Raw genomic sequence first — 22100 nt, 5'->3', positions numbered from 1 at the left:
GACCCGAGGTAGATGGTCATGCTGAGGTCCTTGCCCGTCATTTTATCCTAGCATGTGAGAAGTGTACTTTGACATCCATTCCTTTATGCATCTCACCAGTATTTTTTGAGCACTTATTTATTAGAGCTAATCTCAGATTATGTGCAGTCATTCTTCTTAGTTATGCCACAGGATGGAGTCGGTCTAGAGAGCTCTGCCCCAAAAAGGTGTTTTGAAATCATAATTGCCCTCTGGAACCTCCCCATGGCCTTGCCTGGCACTGGCCAATGTGGCACTGCACACACCCCACACCCTCCGCCCAGGGGAGTGACCCCAGTGTGAGATGATTTTACTTAAAAGTCAGTCCCACAGCACAGACTGAAGCAAAACAGAAAGCCCTGGGTCTGCAGGCAGACACACTTCTGTTCTTGGCTGCAGCTCCAACCAGCTCTGAATTTGGGCGAGTCATTTCACCTCTGTTCCTCCATTTCCTCATTTCTAAAATGGGGATGAGGACCTGACCCTTCCACCTTTGTACAGTTATTATGAGGATTTCCGTATTTACTTGGGCAAAGCTGCCAATTTTTCTTAGCAGTTTTATGGACCAGTGCAGGTGCATTGGCCAGGAAGGATAATAGCTTAATTTGGGGCCTTCAGAATGTGTCTTTTGATCTTGCGTCCAAGCCTGCACTTGCAGAGAGAGGGTAGGCATCAGGGGCCAGGTGGGAGGGGTTGAAATCGCCACTACTGTAAATATACTGTCCCCACTTTCCGTATCCCTCTTGGACAGATCTGTTTGCACAAATCGCTATCCCTGTTTGGGGGAAACTATTACTATTTGGGTTGTGATGTTGTTCTCTGCCTGGGGAGGCAGAAGAGCTGGGTGCCAAATGTACCTTGAAGTCAGACTACTGTGGGTTCAAATCCTGTCTCAGCAATTTAGCAGCTGTGTGATTGGAGGCAGATTACTTTACCTCTCTGTTCCAGTGTTCTCGTCAGTAAAATGGGAAGGTAATACACATTTCATGGGCATTAAATCACATGGTCCATGTAAAGAACAACACCTGGAGATTGCCAGTCATGAAGATGGTGAGAATCAGCAGGAAACGTGTGGCATTACTTAGCATCTGGCTTTCCTTGGTTGAGGGAAGTATTCTTTTTTTAAAAAAAAAACAAACTAGTTTGTTTTTTCTTTTTTTTTTTTTTTGGCTCCCTTCCGCTCCCTCTTCATGTAATCGCCTCCTCTCTCTCTCTCTCTCTCTCTCTCTCTCTCTCTCTCTCTCTCTCTCTCTCTCTCTCTTTCTTTCCTATTTTAGGCTCTAAAACAGTAGAGACCTTGATACTAGGCTTGTTTAGAAGATCTTTCTGGGTGGGTAATAAAAAATTCTTTGAGGATGATACTGACAAGGTCTCATAACAGGCAAGCAATAACTTTTCAAAAATAAGTTTGGTTTCCATTAGTGTTAGGACCCCCTTACCCCCATTACTTATTTAAGGGAGATTTCAAGTGCATTCAGTGGGAAAGGAAAATGACTGTGTGACTCCTCCTCTGGGCTAAGTGCTCTTATATTCACTCCTTATGAGTGATTTGTCATTTAGTGAACAAGCCTGATGGCCTTTGGGGGAGCGGGCAGGGTGCCCTCTCAGGAAGAATAAGCCACTCCTGTCCTTTAGGTGTTCTGGTGGTGGTCTGAGACCTACCATTTGGCAAGTTAAAAGGCTCAGCCTATCTAGGTAAGAAGGTGGCCTCAAATCTACTGGAGTGTGATAAGCTGGCCGCACAGAATGGGGAGCGCCTTGAGCTGGTCTTTGAAGAATTAGGAGGATTTAGATAAGCCGGAAAGGAAGGGGATGGGGCATTCCTCGCTGGTTGCCCAGCATCAGGGCCAAAAATGAACAAAGGCATGGGGTGGGGGCAGGGCAGCCAGCAACCAGCACGAAGGGCGCTTGTTGGAGCAGGGGGCAGCTGGCTAGTTAAGGGGTGCCCAGCATGGTTGCTGGAACCCACTCCACAAGCCCTTGGGGATCCTGTTGGAGGGAGGAAGGTTTGTGAACTTGGGAAAGGCTAGATGAGAAGAGGGCTTTGAGAAATGTAGGTGGCGAAAGGGGTCAGGATGGATTGGAGGGGCCAAGGGACTAGGTGGGAAGACAGTGAAGGGGGAAGACAGTGAAGGAAGAAGCCTGAGGAATACAGTCTTAAGGCATTGAGGACCTGGCCCCCAATGACAATAGTAGAAATGGAAAGACAAGTTGATGAGGAAGGCTTAAAAGATGACCTAGGTTTCCATGGTGATTGACCAGAAAGTAAGTGCGGGGGAGGGGGAGAATTTGGAATTGGGAGATGTTGAGTTAATTCTCTTACATAGCCATGATTCTGAATGCTTTGCTTTTGAAGGGAGAGGGCAGTATTAGCTCATGGTTCATATCCAAAGCTTCTGGGGTTCTATGAGATAAACTCTTACTGGCCAATCCTCAGGAGCCCAGGAAATTGCCACCACCCTGACGATTCTTTCTGGTTATTTTTAAGGTTCCAGCCATCACTGCTGAGGCCAGAGTTTCCAGGAACTGGCTCCTCACTGGAGCCAACTGGTCCCTCCCAACCTCCCACTCCCTCTAGGGTGGGGCCCCATGGGTGGAGGCTCCTAGGGTGGAGTGGGGTGGGTCTTCAGTGATAGGGCACCGAGCAGAGCCTGGCCTCACGCAGGCCTTCTGGATTTGATTATATAATACTTCACAGAAGAGAATTGCCAGGGCTTAGGCCTTGTAAGATAATGCACACAGCAGGATTACACATCGTGGGTACTTTTCATAGGATCTTGGGTTGCTTGCCCTTAAAACTAAAATACAAAATTGTCAGTCTAAAGAGGGAAAACCAGTGTGTAACTTCAGTTGGGAAAATGATTAGCATTTGCTAAAATTTCTTTAAGAAAGGTGTGGAATGCTACTAGCCAGGTGCCGGCAAACTTGAGAGACTTGAGAGTTGACTTACAAGGTATGGGTTGGGTTTCCCCACCCCCACCCCTGCTTTGCTGGGCCTCAGTCTGCAAATGTGTAGGGACTGCTTGGCTGTTACCTTTGCACCTGTCCTTATTTACATGCAAAATCAATTGCTTCACTCGGTCTTTCCGAAGTACAGGGTGTGGGCAGAATCTTATCTGAAGCCATGTCCTGTTTGGACAAGTTGGACTTGCCTTGGCAACTCTCCATAGGGTGGAGCAGATGGGTGGAGGCAGGAAAGTAAAATTGGGTGGCTTGTTAGTTGAGAGAGAAGAGAGGGCGGATTGTTTGCTCACTGGATCATTATATTTAATTTGAAACTAAATAATTAACTTCTTTCCCATTTACAAAACATTTTGATGCAAAATATCTAATTTATGAGGGGCAAAGATTTAGCCATACTCCATGGGATTTTTTTTTTCCTTTCAAACCAACTAGAGAAGACTGAGGTAGGTGAAAATCGTCAAGTGATATGAAAACAGGACGCATTTCCAGGTAGGTGCCAGCATTTTTGGCTGTTCTGAAAGGAGCCTGCCTCCTTACATCTGTTGCCTGGCCCTTTGTATTTCTGGCCAGAGCAACTGCCATTAAAAATTCAGCTCCTCAGGAGCTTGAAGAGTTTGGGTACAGAAGTAAAGAAAGAAAAGTTTCTTTGGAAAGGAAGTTTAGCTTCAGGGATGTTGCCTGCCCCCTCTGGTCCTCCTCCTGGCCAAGAATTACACATACACAGGGATGGGGGTTTTTATTCTTTTCTTTTTTCCCCTGAAGTTCCTTTGGGGATTAAAGGGTGGGGGAAGGTAACATGCTTCCTCCTTTACTATCCAAACACTTGGGAGAGTTGGGGGGTGGGGTGGGCACTTACAGATGGTGTGTTGGTTTGATCCTACTGTTTTTCTCCTTACACCTGGCTTAGGTCAGCTAGGAAACAGATTGGGGTTGAGGAAGGCAGGTTATTTGGAACCATGGGATCAGGCTGGGTTGGGGAAGGATACTGCAGGAACCCTTTGAGGATCTGAGGAACGCAAGATATGGAAAGGGCATAAAAAGGGAGATGACGAGAAAGGAGAATGTCAGAGGCAAATCCTGCTATGTCACCAAGAAACCAAGCATTCTCTCTCCACATTTATATTCTCTCTCTCTGTCTTCTAAGGAGGGGGGTGGAGGAGGGCAGTCATTTATAAAGTTGTTTTTGAGATAAACATGCTCTAGCTTCATAACCTCCTTCGTTAGGGGCTGTGTGTATTTCTAAGCTCTGTAGTGCATTTGTACCCTCGTAAGGCATATGGGACTGAATAGGATTGTGAGATGCAACTATATTACTTATGAAACTTCATGTAAATGATTCACCGCAGCTATTTAATACATAATCATGCAGTTTTCCATTTGGGCAAAAACCTGACCCTGAAAAGTCAGAAGTATAAGTGCAGAGAGTGTGAAGGGAAATCTGTTTCTTTCTTTTGGAGGAAAATTCAGCTGTATTGGCCCCTCCCGGCAAAATAACATAGTTTGGGAAGATGACATTTGCTCCAGTTACAGAAAATTACTTTGGCGATGATGTTTCTGTATTTTTGTTTTTAAGCACCCGATAACTTAGACGTTTTTAGAACCGGTTTTGCCCTTTTTGTTTTTTGAATGCAAGTTTTGTTATTCTGGGATTGCTTAGTTTAGAATATAACAACTAAGATGTAAATGTGCTTGTGATCGAAAAATAGTTGTAAGAAACAACAGAACCACATTTGGGGCCTCATCATGTCTGTGATACCCACATAAAATGGTTAACAGAATTCCTAAGCCTGCTTTAAACCCACTAAATTTAACTGAATTAAATCCACTAAATTGGCAGACTCATTTAGCTGCCAGGGTCCTAATCTCTAATACCTGTTTTAGCACGCCACCTACTGGTTCTGCGTAAGATTGCTGTCAGTGTTTGTATAATAGGTTTTCTACCGCATTTGTAGTTTTTTTTAACATTCTTTTAAAATCATGGTAATATCCCAGAGCGCTGAGCTGCCCATGTGGAACTAAAACCACTAAATTTAGGGACCCTAATTCTTCCAGTGCTTCAGTTGCTTCTCAGTTACATGGAAGCACTTTGCAGACATTGCAGTCCCATAAAGTTAATACCAGTGGCAAAAGTGGTCTATTCGAAGATAGGCACAGTGGGTAGATACAGAGTATATGAGTTTTTTGCAAATAAATAAAAGCTTGATTTGTGTTAATGCGTTTGATTCTCTTCCTAAATTTGGTTCTTTTCTAGCTGAGCTTCCCTCACCTGTTTTTGTTAAAAGTTTTAGTTATAGAATTTAAAAAAATTTGAATTGGCACTCAGATGTATATAAAGCTGTCCCATCTCCACCCCACTCCCAAAAAGCTCTTGTTATCAGATTAGGGCACACCATTTTCTTCATATGTCCTGTATCTTGTTCCATGTCCTGTGACTATCACTGAAAGTATAATCAGCTATTTTAGAACTGATAGCTTCTAAATTGGGAACAAAGTGCTGTTAGACATGTGAATGGACAGTGAATTTGATTCTGTTCGTAGTGACAGTTGAATTTCGCACATACTTTTTTATTTTATTGTCTAGTGATGCATTATTTTATTTGGAGTTTCAAAATGAGGTATTCTTATCCTACCATTCCTTCTTCATTTATTAGCTGAAATACTTCTATAATGAGAAATATCCCTTCATCATGACTGAGTTACTCTAAGATACAGTTCTGAACAAATAAACATACCTTTACAATTCTTTTTTTTTAATAAAAATGAATCAGGTTTTGTTAGAACAAGTGCTTTAGACTGTTTATTCCCCTTATGATTACAAGTCTTGCGAAACACTAATTTCCTTAAATTTTGATAACACATAAAAATTAAAGAATGAAAGTGATTTCAGTAATGTCTTAAAGTGGTACAAGGTATAGCAGGTTAATGTGTAATTCCTTTCTAAATGGAGTCAGTAGTCATTGCTACAGGCCTTAGGAAGTCATTAAAGGCTTTATGAGCAAAATGGTGGAGTTAGGATTTGACCCAAAATGAACTCCAGAGCCCATCGTCTTAATTCCACTGTGCTGCTCTTACTAGCAGTAGAGAGCTTGAGGTGAGATGTGGGGTGGGGATGCTAGGAGGCTATTGCAAGGGTGCACTTGTGAAGGGCCAAGGCCCTGTATGAGATCTCAGATGGGATATGGGCAGCTATTCACGTTTAAACTGACTGGGGTAGAGGGGTTGTCCTCTAAGGCTAGGTGTGTTAGCCTAGAGGCAAACCCCTCCACAATCACTACCAACAAATTTAGTGCTGTGTGTGCCGTGTGTATATCCAAAAATTGTGTGCATATTTGTGTATATAAACGATTTAGAGGACAAATAGGCTTTCTTTTGCATTTTGATTTTTGAGGTTGTGTTTTTTGTTTTGTTTTTTTTAAAGTCTAATTCGATCTTCTTAAAACAGTGCCAGTAAATATTTTAGGAAGTAGATAAAAGAGGCATCTCATTTTACATGTGACAAGAGTTGCTCCATGGCACGGCTAGGATGCAACTCATGAGTCCTAAGACCAGGGCTTTCCTTATACAACTGAAAGTATGAGTGCTTTTATTTCGATCGATTTGCATCAAGATACTGTGGAGTAGCGAGGATAAATCCATGAGTAAAGTCAATTTCAAGGCTTGGGGGAGGGGTGGCCAGCCGTGGGTCAGGGCTGCTGAATTGTCTGACCTCACTGATACAAGCAGGAGAATTCACATCTTTTATTTAAGGTCCTCTTTGGGGCACTGGACAGCAATTCTTAGAACTGAATCCATCTGTACAGTTGCTAGGCTGGGAACTGATTAATAATAGATCTCAAGGCATAAAAGGGGTTTTCATCCTTCATTATGAAACCATCCATTTTTTACTGGCTTTTGGGTTGTCTTTGCTGGCATACAGAAGAGGGTAGTAAGACCATTGATTTGAACAGCCTGGTATCAGACTGTGTTCGCAGATTATAATACATCCTATGATGTAGGAAAATAGAATTCTGAAGTCAGGGCTTTCTGTTGAGTTAATGACATTCACGTGTTGTCATGAGACCACGAACAGGCTTTCTCCAACAAAGCAATGAAGCACAAGAACTACACAGTATTATTTTATAATTGTATGTGAAGATATCTTACTATACATGGACACAAAAAATAGAGGATGACTCTAAAGGAGGTGGGGAGTTTTAATACTGAAATACAGGAAGTGATCTAGAACCAGGGACTTGTACAGCTTTTTCAGGTAGAACTCAATCTAAAATTTCTTCACTTTTCCACGCAAACTAAAGTGATCTATAAAGACCTCAACTCTAACCTAAATACAGAACACTGAAACCAAATTTGAATAGTAAGTGCCTGGAGTAGGTTGTTGAAGGTCTGGGTAGTCGCTGGGCAGTGATGCTATAACCTGAAATGCAGGTGAATATCCAGCAGACTGATGTTTTGTCCTGTGAGGAAGCAGTTGGCTTTATGTAGACTAGTGCTAGACGTGGACTAGTATAGAACACAGAAGAAAATGCATGGATACCACACAAGCAGAACAATGGAAGCAAAGAAGAGAAAGACTGAACAGGATCAGTATGCAAATTTCCTTTGCGTTAGGCTAAAGATTGGCTGATTTCCTAATGAGAAATTCGCAAGAAGGGGCGTGAATACAAACTAATATTCTCCATGTACAAAAAAACTGCTTGAAAACAATAAGAGGTGTGGAAGGGAGCTCAAGACCTATAGGCATTTCTTCAAGGAAGAAATGTAAATGGTAAATAGAAATGAAAAATTTAACGTCAGTAAATCAGTTTAGAATAAAAATAAGTTGCCAATTTGATACAAACAAATTGGCAAAGTTTCTTTTAAGTGATGATACAGGTTGCTGGTGGAAAAGTTGGGACATTGCTTCTATTTTATTGATAGAAATAACAGAGCATCTTTGCTGGGTGATACATCAGATGCTTTGAAAAATATACATGCTTGTCACCCAAGAATTCCCCTCCATAAAACTTATCCTAAAAATTAATTAAGGATGTATAGGAAGGTATAAGTATCAAGATGCTCACTGCTGTCTAATGGTGAAAATTTAGAAGCAACTAAGTGCCCTATAAAAAGGGATAATTTACGTAAACTGATCTGTTCACACAGCAGCACACTGAATTTGATGGTATGGAAGCATACTTACTGAAAAAGAAACATTTTCACAATATATTGTCAAGTGAAATTATGGGTACTAAGTTGTATGCATACAATAATTCGATTTTAAAGAGAGTTTGCAAGGATAAAAACAAAGATATTAATGATGGTGGGTTGTAGGTTTCCTTTTCGTTTGTCTTTTTCCCCCGATTTTTCTGTAACAAATATAAGGAAAAGAAAAGGTGTTTGACATTTGTATATAATGGGAACTTTTGTGGAGTTGCAGGGCAATCTTAAGCAAGCTTTGCTGCTCAGAAGGGGCTGGATGTATTGTTTCAGAAATGTCAGGGTTTATGTATTTGAGTTAGGAATGCAAGTTGGCTCTCATCTGGTTATAACCATGGAGTCTGGTTTTAATTATACAAAATGGCATCTTTCATAGGTAAGCGGAACAAATTCCAGCCATTCTGGGGGTGGGGAAGAGGAAAGAGCAGGGAAAGGGGAGTGAGGAATATTAAACTATTTTTATTAGTTTATATTTAAAGTATCTTTGGAATTTAGACAGACACCTTGTTTTGTTTTCTAGGCCGAACACCCGAGCACCCTAGAAAGCTTAACTAAAAGAATGCTCATGTTTGACCCAGTCCCTGTCAAGCAAGAGGCCATGGACCCTGTCTCGGTGGTAAGTTTTCCAAAACTGAACATTTTCTTACTTATTCCAAGTGGTAATAACATAATGTATTATTCCTTAAAGTTGCTCATTACTTAACAGGCGTTTGATAGGCCTTTTCAAAGCGCCCGGTAGTAAGTGGGGTTAATACCCTACTAGCAATGGTACATCCGTGAAGAAATGGGATCCGTGTTTCCTTAAGTCCTGTATCCCCACCCCCGAGATACGATCAGCACAGAACTTGGGCCAACAGGCGAATCTCATCGTGACAGAAGCAGGTTTATTTAGAAAAACTCCTCAGCCACTAGTTTTTTAGTTTAGGCTCTCAGGATTATTGGTTTTGGCAAAATAAAGTTTGGCCAGACTGAACTGATTTTTTTTAAAAAAACACAAAACGAATATACTTCTGGGGACATTTTTAAAAAACCTGTACGCAGTGTACATCATGGTTGGGAAGCAATTTCTGAATGTACCTACAAGAAATCTGTGTTAAGAACGTGATGACTTAGAGGTGTTGTTTACTCAAGATCACCTCCCTGATTATATAGGAGAGTTTCTCCAAAATGTTTGAGCGTGTCCATTTTTTTGTTTGTTTGTTTTCATACTGGAAGAAGATATTCCATTGGGTCTCAATACAGTGTTTGGGGTGTGTTTCACAATGATTAAAAAGATGAAACCCAGAAAGAAAATATAACAACTTCTTAGTCCTTTTGCATGTGCAGATACGTTAAGGATAAAGTGGCTTGCTTAAAAACTGATGACAGCAGCCCTATGGGGCTGTGACTGAGGAGAAGCTAGCGAGAGAACTTGGTGGTAAGGAGGAATTTCGTTTCACTTGGGAGAGTCTGTGGTTGGGAGAGTATTTATGTTCATTGTCTTTTTCAACACCTTAGTGCTAAGCTGGCCCATTTGTGAGTCAGGCTCCTCTAGATGCTTTTCGGCCAGCAGGAGACAGACTGGTAATTAGTCCAAGTGTCTATATAGGTACAACACTAGTGCCATGGCGATGGGACATGGGTGACAACAGAAAGGTGCATCCCACTTCAAAGCAAGGAGGGATCAGACTTGGGGGAATCTGGTTTAGTAAATCTGAAATAACACGGCAACACTCTGACTCTGTCTTGCTCTTTTCTTCCACGGGCTTGGAAAATATTCACAAGGGGAAAAACTTGGCCTGAGTTGTATATGTGAAGGTTGGTAAATGACACACTTGCAAAATTAGATCATACTTATGCATTGGCTGTGGAGGTTCCTGCCAAAAATGTTTATACAGGACACGGGGGTCACCCTGAGGCCCTTGGAACCGAGTTGCCATGGATATTACTAAGCCAGTGAAGTGTTTACCACTGTGTGCAGTGAAAAGTTAAGTCAGTGGCTTTAAGGAAATGATGTTTACACGCCAGCGTAACTGGATAACCGAGTGTCTGAATATGATAACTGAGCAATAACAATTTTATTGATCAAAAAACTAAATTGACTTCTAATGTTATTTGGTTCTCTCATAGTCATCAACCCTTTTCCCCTAACTAGTGCATGATCACATTGGAGGAAAATTAAGCTATAATATTTCTCCATTAATTATACCCTTGAAATACGAATAGGTTTTTAGTACCAGAGAATATGATTAATTTTGTAAATGACGCAGAACCATCAATGATACATTTTACTATTCAGTATAGCTCCAGTGCTTTTAATCAAGCATGAAAATAGGGCTCAACTGGGCCTAATTTAAAGCTAAACTGAAGATCTGTTTTGCTACGTTAGTATGACATAATTAAATGCAAGAAAATGCACTTAACTGAAAAAAATGGAAATAAAATGCATTTGAAGTAACCGTTATATACACGAAGTTAGAATATGTAGAAGTGTTTTTGCAATTGTTTCTTTTTTCTCCTTCATGCTGTAGTTTTCAACTTCAGCTAACACTTACAGAAATAGATCGTTTTATCAAAAGTTAGTGTCAGTCCTTACAATGAAGTTTCTTTTTCTTATTTCAGTGAAACCTCAGTTAAATGAAACACTTGGGGAGTAGGGTGTTGTGATTATTTTCTTAACAGAATTAAATAAGCTTTTGTTTTCACTCTTAAATCTTCAAATTTCATCTCCCCTGCTTTCATAGGTAGAGTGTACGAAACCTCATTTATTGTTCCTTTTTTTATTTTTAATTCCATCTTTGACCTGAAGGTTCAAGTCTTGGGTTATTTGAGTCAATGTTCTAAACATTAAGGCAGTACAGGACAATTTGTAAGATTTTTTTGGTTTGTTTTAATTCCACATATGAATAAAAATATTTCACGGTGGCTTATCTTCCCTCCCCACCCCATCCCTCCTTTTTCTTAAAATGAGAGCACAGCAGAAGCAATTTGGTATTTGGTATTTTGCTGTAATTTAGAGAGAAAGTGAGGAAATATCATTTCTCTCTTGCTTAAATAGACGCGCCTTCATATCACCATCCTGTGCTTTGAGGCAAATGGTGAGGCTTTGGATTATCTTGTTAAAATTTACAAGAATAGGGAGCAAAGTAGATACTGCCTGCCCAGGTGTGTGCGTGGCTCTCTGCTACTTATCCTCAGTGCAGTGTTGGCAAAACCACGAGCAGCTCCTTGAGTCTATTTTATTATGTTTATTTTTCTTTCAATTTGTAAAATTTGAGATTATCATTTGTAAAGTATAGACAACATATGAATATAAAGTGCACATGTAAAGAAGTTATTTTTACCAATACATTTCCAAAGAAGATTGAAAATTTAACAACTGAACTCAGGACGTAAGAAAGAAAGCAAAATTTTAAAAAGTATTCTTTCTTACTCTGTTCCTATAGGAAGATTACTTTTGAAGAAAGCACATTCCTTTTTTTTTCTTTTAATGAAAATTGTTGTCTAACAGACTCCTTACAGATTGAAAAGTGCTTAAAATTAGCAGTTCCTCTCTTCTGTTCTAACAAACTTTTCATGGTTCTGCTGAGCCTGGAGAAAGAGCGCTTTCTACTTCTGTTTACACAGAGGGGCATGACATTAGCTGTTTCCAGAGTGTTTGTTTATGAATGTACCACACCTTTCTGCCCTGGGAACCCCACCCTTGGTATGAAGATTCCTTTGACTTGCCACCACCCTGTCATGGATGTTCACTTTTTAAAAAAATATTAATGAATAGTGAAATAGACTTCATCCATATTTCAGGCCTTCACTCCATCCACTTCACCTGTAATGGAAGACTCACTAAACCTATTCCCAGTAAAATAAGAAACTACTGAAATTTGCACTTGAGTATAAAGTGATAACTTAGGAAAATTACCCAAAAACCTTAGCCCCTTTACCCATCACAATTAAAACATTTTTTTTTTTTGAGAATCAAAAGAATTGGAATTATTCTTAGCCTTGTCAGTTGTAAAAACTTGCTCAGAGAGTGTGCTGATTCACTTCATTCATTTATCCAATATTAATTGAGCACCTATGCGGGGGGCCTCATTTCCCATTCTGATGAAAGGAAGCAGTCAGCAAATAAATTACGCAGTGTGCAGGTGTGAACACACAAATACGTGTTACAACAGAGGGAAAGAACCTTTCTTAATAACAAATCTTTTTGAAAAGTACACCCATTACTACTCCTAGTAGGGGTCGGTTGAGGGGAACCTTGCTGGAGTCTTGTCTTCAGTCTCTCTTCCAGCACATTGGGCCTCCTCAAGTACGCAGTGTGTGTGGGGGGGGGGGGGTCACTGGATGTCCATTAGTGGCCAGAGGAGCCTTTTCTGCTTCGTCAACACTTGCCTCTGATTTGGATTTGGGGCCATTGCTGTTAGGCTTATTTGCATGGCTTTGTTAGAAGATAGGAATGGTCTGGAACAGAGAAAAAGCAGCTATTACCAGGGTGTCACCCACCCAAGGCACACACCCGGAGCAAACCCTGTATCAGTCGTTACACTGTGGATAACCAGATTGTTGCAGGCTGATTGCAGTAGCTCTTGTGCTCCACCCAAATAATTAAACAGGTCTTGTAGAAGGTTCTGATAAACATTGCTGTGAAATTTCTTAGTGAGACAATTTGAGGAACCACCACATTTCTTTACCCTTTTGTGGCACAGTCGGACTAGAAATAGTTAAGTGGGTACTCAGCTGTGTGCCCAAATGTGTCTCCTTACTTTTAGCCCGTGGTCTAACAAACACCATACATCAATACAGGGGGCAGGGAGCATTCACTGGAGAGCAAACTCTCAGCAAAACTGTGCTTCATGTTTAGAAAACTTGTCTTTCTGTGTGGTTTTCTCTTTCTTTATAACTTGAGAAACTTGAAAATATTATTAAATTTGCCAGTCTCCCAGGTTCTAAATTCCTACTTTCTTTAGACTCACCCACGGATAGAAAAATCCAGCAATGACAGCCGTAAAAGTGTGTCCTCATTTTGCTTCCTACTGAGCTGCCAATAATTTGGCATTCAAATCTAGGTCATAGGGAGGTCTTTGAAGAATAGGGCTGAAAATAAGGGCAAAGCTACATTTTGGTGAGTAGAAACAATTAATGCCTTCTATTTCCTGGAGTTTTTGTTTCTAGTACCAGAACTTTTGCCCTTTAGAGAATCACATAAAGCAGGTTAAACTTTAGGACTCGGAAACATTTTTTTTTCACCTGTATTTATTACTTCTTTAAACCCTCATTGTGCATCACTTATTTATAAACATAAATATATTTTAGTTAGTGAGCCTTTTAATATTTAAATATATTTAATATTAATATTGCTGTATGTTTGGGGTGCTCTCACGTTGTGGTGTATCTATGTGTGCCTGGTTCTAAAAAAAGATAAAAATTGTCTTTTTTTCATTTGATTCTTGATACATAAAGTAGTTTTTAAAAACAACAGTTTATATATTTGAGCTTATATCCTTCATGTCCTTGTTTTTAAGCAGTGTTACTAATGAAAATTCTTCCCTCCTCTCTTCAAATTGTTTTCAAATGATTTACCAGATTGTAATGATAAAAGGTAGTATTTTTATTCTATATTTCTATCATTGAGAGCAGTGCTATTCAAAAGGCTGCAAGAGGCCGTCTATGCAGCTTGGGCCACTCCCCAGTAATTCAGAATCTACAGTTTGACAAAACCCCCTGGTGAATTCGTGCACACAGTCAAGTTTGAGAAGCCCCAAGTAGGAGGATCAGAGCCCGTTACTGTGCACACCTCTTGTATAAGAAGAGAAGGGACTCCGAGGGCAATAGTGTGTATGAAGCTCATTACATAGGTTATCTCACTGAATCCAGTTTAATTTAAACCTCACAGCCTCCTAGAAGTAGGTTTGCAGTACCGCCTTGACAAGTTTTGTCATATCCTGATGGCACTTGCACTTCTAATATTTAGTTAGTAATTTTTCTTGCTCTTTTATGCAACTGTTTTTTAACATAATACATTTATTTTAATGGAATATTATATCACTATGTAAAAAAAGTTTTTTCTTACACATTTAAATAATAACCTAATTATTTTAAAGCACTGCATGTTCGTGTACCATCTGTAAATATCTTCAGTACCCGCAGAGAGAGGTGCTCCAGACCACAGGTGTCACTTTTCTAAGAGACCATACAGATTCTGATGATGTAGATAAAGAAGGAAAGGACAGAAGAACAAAATACAGAATGATGAGAAACCAACATCAAAACCAGATGCAGATAAATGCTGCCTGGACCGTTGCTCCCCGATACTCTTATGCTCAGTAGGCTTGGAGTAGAGGTCAGGCATCAGCATCAGTGAATCTGAAGCACAGCCAGGTAGAGAGTTGCCCAGAGGAAAGGGTGTGAGCTCAGTCATCATGCCAGTCAAAACCACTGCTACCCCACAGTTGTTTGTAACTTGCGGTAGTGGCCACTGGAGGGGGTGGGGAAACTGAGAAATTTACGGCGCATTTAAGCCATTTAATCATAAGGCCCCACTGGTGGGTTTTCCTGGTTACATCATGAGTTAGTATGGCCTCAGAATCATAAACACATAGAATTTAAGAGGTGGAAGAGAGGCACAGTGTGTTGCTTATCACTTTCACTATAATACATTCAAAGATAAGTAATTTTCTGCAGGAGGAATTGACATGTTATCACTGAATATTTCAGTTTCCCTAAAATCCCTACATGTAAAGAAAATGGCTGTTTCATTTTTTTTAAAAAAACCATTGTACAACAAATATATATATATTTAATTTTAGTTAAAGAATAGAGTAATTTTAGTGAATTCCATGGCCAAGGACATTAACCAGAGTGCAATTATTATGATTGATTTATATTTAAAGCTGGTAGATATGAGTTAGGTTATCCTGATATTAGAAGAGAGAAGGGTATTTGAAGGTAAATGAGGTCAGCAGTAGAACCGATCCGAGATTTGGGAAGAAACAAACCATTTTGTCTCTCCTCCAGCCTCTTGATGGAGGGGGTAGCAGGGTGTAAAGGAGAGAACACTGGGCCTCAGCCTGTGTGCCAGTCTCTTCAAGCATCGCTTGTCCTGATTTGAGTTATATTCTATTAGTTTCTTACAGTTCTGTGTCATCCACAAATTTGGAAATCAAGTCATCTTCCACAGCTTCATTCAAACTGTGCATAAGACCATTGAAGAAGTTGGGGCCAAGGACATAATTACCATAGTGTAGTGGCCTTCAAGGAACAGGAGTGTAGGCTGACGGGCCATCCGGTTTGCCTGAGACTGAGGTGTTTCTTAGGTTGTAGGACTTCAGTGCTAAAACCAAGACAGTCCCAGGCACATAAGGACTGTGCGATTTGTCAGTGACTCAAGCCCACTCCCCACGTACTTCCCTGCAGCTCCAATTCTCCATATTACGTACAAGCGTATCATGAGAGATGTCCCGTGCCCTGCTGCTGAGGTGAAGTACTAAAGCTGGACAGCATTTCCTGCTAATTAAGAAATCCCATCAGAAAAGCAATGAGATTCATTGGCTTGGCTGATTCTCGGTGAACCCCAACTCTGACTCCAAATGATAAAGGCCCACAAGATTCTGTTTTATAACTTGTTTGGCAGTCATCAACCTCAAACTTCGCATGGGTGTCATCTGAGAATTAATTAAGTCTGAGACTTTCGTGTGATACAGGGTTACCACGTTAACCTTAGTTTTTATGTTTATTAGACCAGTTCTCTTATAGCATTTTTTTAGGGTTAAGCATATATCTGAATCCAAACCACTTATTAAAGTCCATGTAATTGACAGTGCCTTGTATATTTTCATCTTATTTTGTGTTTCAAGCAAATGTACTTATTTGGCTGTTTCATGTTTCTGTTTTGCCTTTCCAATAGTCTTATCCATCTAATTACATGGAGTCGATAAAGCCCAACAAGTATGGAGTCATCTACTCCACACCATTACCCGATAAGTTCTTTCAGACCCCAGAAGGCCTGTCACCCGGGATGCAAATGGAGCCAGTGGACCTCACTGTGAACAAGAGGAGTTCACCGCCCTCTGCTGGGAATTCTCCTTCCTCACTGAAGTTCCAGTCCTCCCACCGGAGAGCCTCGCCTGGGTTGAGCATGCCATCTTCCAGCCCGCCGATGAAAAAGTACTCGCCCCCACCCCCGGGAGTACAGCCCTTCAGCATGCCTCTGTCCATGCCACCGGTGATGGCCGCTGCCCTCTCCCGGCACGGAATTCGGAGTCCAGGCATACTGCCGGTCATACAGCCAGTCGTGGTGCAGCCAGTCCCCTTCATGTACACCAGCCACCTCCAGCAGCCGCTCATGGTGTCCTTGTCTGAGGAGATGGAGAATTCAAATAGTAGCATGCAAGGTAAATTCCACCAGTGATCCACTCTGCTGCTCCCACTTAGTATTACGTATCCCACGTCTTTACCAGGCAGCCTGGGTGAGAGAGCGAATTAGCAAAGCTGTTGAACTCTTAAGGGAAAATTTTCCACTTGGCGTCTGCCTAAGGCATTTCGTGTGTGTGTGTGTATGTGTGTGTTGATAACTGCATTTTGTGTGTGTGTGTATGTGTGTTGATACTGGAAGAGCTCCCAAGAACGAGGTTGTCTATTTAATGCCATGAAATGATTACTTTCACTATGTAATTGTCAACTTTGGGGTATAAAGAATTTTGATTACTTTTTTAAATTTTGCTTTACGGAATGCTGACATGGTTCTAGGTGCAAAAGGCATTTAATACCTTTAGGTCATGGTGATAATTAGTGTCTGTTTAAAGCTGCCTTGTTTACTGGCTGGTCATGGGCAGAAAACTGGGGTTAAAAGTTGATAACCAAAAAATCATAAGGAAGAATCATTTTGGAACTGATGTCTTAAAAGTCCAGCTTCCTGTTTATGCTGCTTACTGACAAAATAATGGTCTGGAGAAACAAGTATCCCCTGCAGATTCATTGTTACTGGAATTTTGCCAGAGGCAAATAAATCCTTGCACATCAGTGTTATAGATGAACAGTGCAATCTGCTTTTAAAAGTAGAAATTGGTAAATTGTACAGAGAGTGACTTTGCTATTTTTATTTCTTAGTACCTGTAATTGAATCATATGAGAAGCCTATATTACAGAAGAAAATTAAAATAGAACCTGGGATCGAACCACAGAGGACGGATTATTATCCTGAAGAAATGTCACCCCCTGTAATGAACTCAGTGTCCCCCCCTCAAGCATTGTTGCAAGAGTAAGTATATTTAGGTCTACCCGGCATTTGTGTAGCAGCATACATCTTGGGACCTGGAATGGAAGCACAAGCTTCCAACGAGTGATGTGTGGATTGCCAGGAACACTTTGTAGTATATGGCAGCCACTGGGCAAGATGGGAGAATCTCCGAAAACAGTGTGCTTTGTTACATGGACAGCATTCTGACAATGGCCTCAAGTTACCAGTGAATTATTCACCCATGATTTTTCAACTTACCACATAATATCATTTTTACCTTGTTTCTTTTTTTCCTTCTTCCAGACTATGCACACCTAGTTTTAATCCCAATGTGGATTGAACTTGGTGCTCTAAATACTCCATGTAAGGTTGGATCATGAAAATTTTTCACACAGACACACACTGTCCTTCCAGTTGTCACCTCTAATAGAGTATACTGTTTCCATGATGGGGAATGCCTTTAATCAAAATCTTCAGGCCAACCACAAGCCCAAGAAAGATACTCCAAAACAAGTCCTGTAAATAAGTGATGGCAACAGAAATTGACCATGTAGCTCAGAAAAGCTCTACGTTGAAAGAACTCTTTATTATCTGGTCTGTTTAATCACATTTACCCCTGGAATGTTCAGGCTGCTTTAGAACCGCTGTGCAGTAGATGTTTACGCAGAATCCAAGCATCTGAATGGTGGTTTAGTTTAAGTCTAACTTGCCACACACAGGTTAAATAACATCGTTAATGGGATTTGCCACTAGATATCCTTGACTTCTACCTGTAATTACACTGGAGGCTGTTTTTTGAAGTAGTTAAGAAAGTGACCTTTGGATCTGACGTCTTGGATCCCAGCTCTGCCCTCCACCATATGTATGACCTTGGACTAAACACTTATCTTGCTGCCTCTGTTTCCTCTTTATTTTCATTATTGGTCGTAATTATTTTTCTTGTTGTAATGGTTTTGTGTTATGGTGCTTGCGACATTGGATTTAGTGGCCAGCTTCCTAATACAGAGACAACAATTACGTCTCCTCAGAGTTCCTTCCATCATCTTCCATATCCCATTTTGTCCAGCTTGAACAAATGTTCCGCCCACCTTTCTACTTTATCTTCTCCACCCCTCTCCCTCACAGTTAATTCTGCAGTAGAATGTAAATTCTATGGTTTTAGCTATTCCCTGGAACTTCAAATACATTCTAGTTGTATCCACATTCATCCTAAGTAGGTGCCTTTATTGTAGCTCAGGTATTAATTGCCCATTGCACCAAAGCATAGTCAGTTTTCTGTTGTCTTTGCTTTGGTTCAATGGACAATTAATACATGAGCTACCATAAAGATGAAGATAGATGAAGAAGAAAATGAATTTTCTTACCTGGACACATCAGCTGGGAGAATATCTGATGGACATGTACATTATTGCCCTTCACAATTGCGTAGCACCCCTTCCCCCCAAAAAAAGAAACTTGCTAAGTGTTTTCAAAGGAGTTACTTTATTCTCCTACAACAAGCATGTGGGCATCAGAGCAAATAGGAAACTGAGGAGCCGAGACATTAGATAACTCACCTGTAATCCCACTGTTAACAGTAGCGGGGGCCTGAGCTTGATCTGCTTCCCATTGAGTGCTCTTGCTGCCATTTTTAACCCATATCTCGTCGATTGCATCTGCTCATGCACTCAACTAAAAGGAAAAACAGGAAGATGAACCAGAATGGACACGTCTTGTAGGCTGAATTACCTCCTTTTATGATGACAGGTGTCTGGCAAGGTCAATGGCAACACAACTTGCACATGTAATTGTTCTTACACAGGTGATGAAAAGGACTCTAAAGCCAGCTGCCCACATAGGGAGGGAGCCATTGACTGAAAGAGGTTATTCCACAGTCTAGGTTCTTATGAATTACAATGTAAAACATTATGGAAGAAGAATATTTGAAGACAGTACTCTGAGCTCTGAATGCGGCTGAAGAGAGAGAAAGTACTTTTTCTTATTTTAAGTAGTGTTCTCCTGATAAGCTCAAGCTCCACGGCTTTTAATGAATAATGAGCAATATTAGTCTAAAGGTTTTTTTTTAATTATTTACTGAGGTGACAGCTATTAGTAAAGTTACATAGATTTCAGCAATATTAGTGTAATGCTGACCTAAGAATTCATTTTCCCTCAAAAAATTCAACAGATTAGCCACAACCAGGACATGTGCTCTGTAAGTAATTTTCTCAGATGCGATTAAGTAATACCTTGGAGTGTACCCAGTAGCAGCCCACATAGGAAACAAGCTAGCCAGGAAAGAATCACTTGAAACCAAGAACCTAGTACCATTATGATGAGGCAGCCCCAAGAATATTTGTCTTAGAAAACTTTCCTTTAGAGGCAGACTTTAAAATACAGCTTTGAAATCCATTTGCTTGATTACATAGAGCTACACCTTTAGAATTATTTGTAAAGGCACTCAGATGTAGATCAAATTCCTTTGGTTACGTATTTACATGTGTGAAAATGCATTTAGAACACAAAGGTTGAGGATCAGATTTCTCTGTTTAGTTGTCTATGTGAAAGGCAGCAAACATTAACAGAGGGGCCAGCTTAACTCAAAACAATGGCCAGGTCTCTGATATTTAATAGCTGTTCTAACTTCTTCATTGTAATGATCCAAACAACCTTTTTAAAAATGAGTAGGGAGGAGATCAAGAGGCGGGGGAATCTCAAGATCCTGATACAAACATCTGGTTCTTGAGCATGGAGCCGATAACCACCCTCAGAATGATGCCACATTTGTGCTTGGATGTTAGTCAGCGCAGAGACTATGTAATCTGATGTGGGGGCATCCCCAAAGCCCATTAGATTAAACAACTGTAGGGGCAGAGTTTGGGTTTCTGAACCTCGAAATAGTAACAGCTACCACTGAGTAGATTTTTACACCTGAAACAGATATTCTACTTTTTTCCCCCAATAAATTTTATTTGGGAACAGTGTGTTTCTCCAGGGCCCATCAGCTCCAAGTTGTTGTCTTTCAATCTAGTGGAGGGCACAGCTCAGCTCCAAGTCCAGTTGGCCGTTGTCAACCTTTAGTCGCAAGGGCCGCAGCCCACCGTCCCATATGGGAATTGAACCAGCAACCTTGTTGAGAGCTGGCGCTCTAACCAACGGAGCCACCCGGCCGCCCCTCCAGAAGCTCAGCGGCAGGTCCTTGTCTTCAATCTAGTTGTGGAGGGTGCCGCTCACTGGCCCATGTGGGAATCCAGTCGGCAACCCTGTTGTTCAGAGCTCGCGCTCTAACCAACGGAGCCATCCGGCCGCCCCTGAAATAGATGTTCTGAAGTGCTTCGTGTGCATTACTCAGAACGACAGACTTCTGTGATCATTTTATTTATCATCATCCCCATTTCACAGAGAAGGTAAACCCCTTGCCCAGGGGTCACAGGGACTATCAGCGATAGAGCTGGGATTTAAAACTAGAGCATACAGCTCTTTAGCGAAACTGGATACACAAAATGAGCAACTGGAAAAAACGATCGTCACTACTACACAGAAACTACTGGGCAGATTCCCAACCTATAAAATCTAATAATTGCGAGAAACTTCTCAAGTCACCTGGGATACTGTTCCAGTATTCCAGAGGCATGTGAAATATATTTAACCATTGCCCGCCCCCCCAGCATTTTATTTCCTGAAGTTCTCTTAATAAAGAGGAAACACTTTAATGGATGGCATAAAAATTGAAAGTTAAAAATGAACTTTTTTCTTTTTATTGAAGAATTTTAAATTGACAATTCAGGTTTTAAAAAGCTTGATTTGTCCATAAACCTCTCTTTATTTTCTCTGCCATGTTTGTACATTTATAAAATTGAAGTGCTTGTTTGTTTTTTGTTTTTTTTCCCCCCTCACGAGGTCATGTTCATTTTCCCATGTACCTAAACTTGGCTATGTAATCTTTCTGTATTGCCTCTCTAAGCATCAGGGTAGGAAGGTAAAGTGATACCCAAAACTGACAGGGTTTTTTTTGCTAATAATAAAAGTGAGAAATAAGTAATATCACTTAAAATAAACATACCTTTTTATGCTCTTTCTAGTCACTTCCTGGCATGCCTGAAAAAATTACTGATAAAAGACCTGTATTTAAATTTTTACCAAGATTAAAAAACCAAGATTCATTTCAAGGAGTCCCTTTTGATTTTTTATGGCTAACTTTTATTACCCTGTATCTCACAAGCTTGAGTGTTTACCCTTATTAAATTCTTTTTTTCCTTTTCACCAATCTTTTTTCTCCCCGTATACACTTGTGTAAAACATTCATGTTATTTGGAACATCTTAAGAAATTTAGATTCAAATTTAAAAGAAAAAGAAGTCTTTCTTTACAATTGGAATCCAACTACTTAAGCTTGTAGCAAGTAATTAGTCATTAGGAAAGCGAATGAATGGATTAGGATTAATGAATGGATTAGAAATGTTAATTACATTAATTAGCAGAAGTCTGAGAAAACTACAGACTTTACCCAACTCTTCCCCATCTGCCTTTTCTGTCCACCAGCTGGCTTTCTGAAAAAGAGAAAGTCCACAGTAATGATGTGTAACATGATTTGATTTGTGCAGATGCAGTAAAGCGAATCTGGGTGTGAGTCATCAGGAAGGTAGGGAGAATACCTGGCGCTCCTTGAGGGAACAGGCGCTGCTTTGGAGCTAGTGTCCTGGGCAAGGGCCTTCCTGGCCCGACGGCTG

At 40.6% G+C, this 22100-nt stretch overlaps 1 protein-coding gene across 3 annotated transcripts in view; it reads left to right on the top strand.

Annotated features, from left to right (window-relative positions):
* KLF3 (KLF transcription factor 3) overlaps window positions 1-22100 on the top strand; it is a 35327-nt gene that overhangs the window by 6366 nt on the left and 6861 nt on the right. The window contains exons 1-4 of one of the 3 annotated variants that reach the window (XM_081057614.1): window positions 3197-3471; window positions 8699-8794; window positions 16061-16547; window positions 17263-17413. In XM_081057614.1, the coding sequence (XP_080913740.1) occupies window positions 8738-8794; window positions 16061-16547; window positions 17263-17413 (695 nt within the window). In that variant the 5' untranslated portion in view covers window positions 3197-3471; window positions 8699-8737. Of the gene's footprint in view, window positions 1-3196; window positions 3472-8698; window positions 8795-16060; window positions 16548-17262; window positions 17414-22100 lie in introns of those variants that run through there. The other 2 variants (XM_081057612.1, XM_081057613.1) reach the window with 2 other exon arrangements.

The sequence above is a fragment of the Rhinolophus hipposideros genome, assembly GCF_964194185.1.
Source record: "Rhinolophus hipposideros genome assembly, chromosome: 1".
In the NCBI taxonomy this organism is placed as follows: domain Eukaryota; kingdom Metazoa; phylum Chordata; class Mammalia; order Chiroptera; family Rhinolophidae; genus Rhinolophus; species Rhinolophus hipposideros.
The sequence above is the reverse complement of the archived record's forward strand: the minus strand, read 5'-3'. Positions and strand labels throughout refer to the sequence as shown.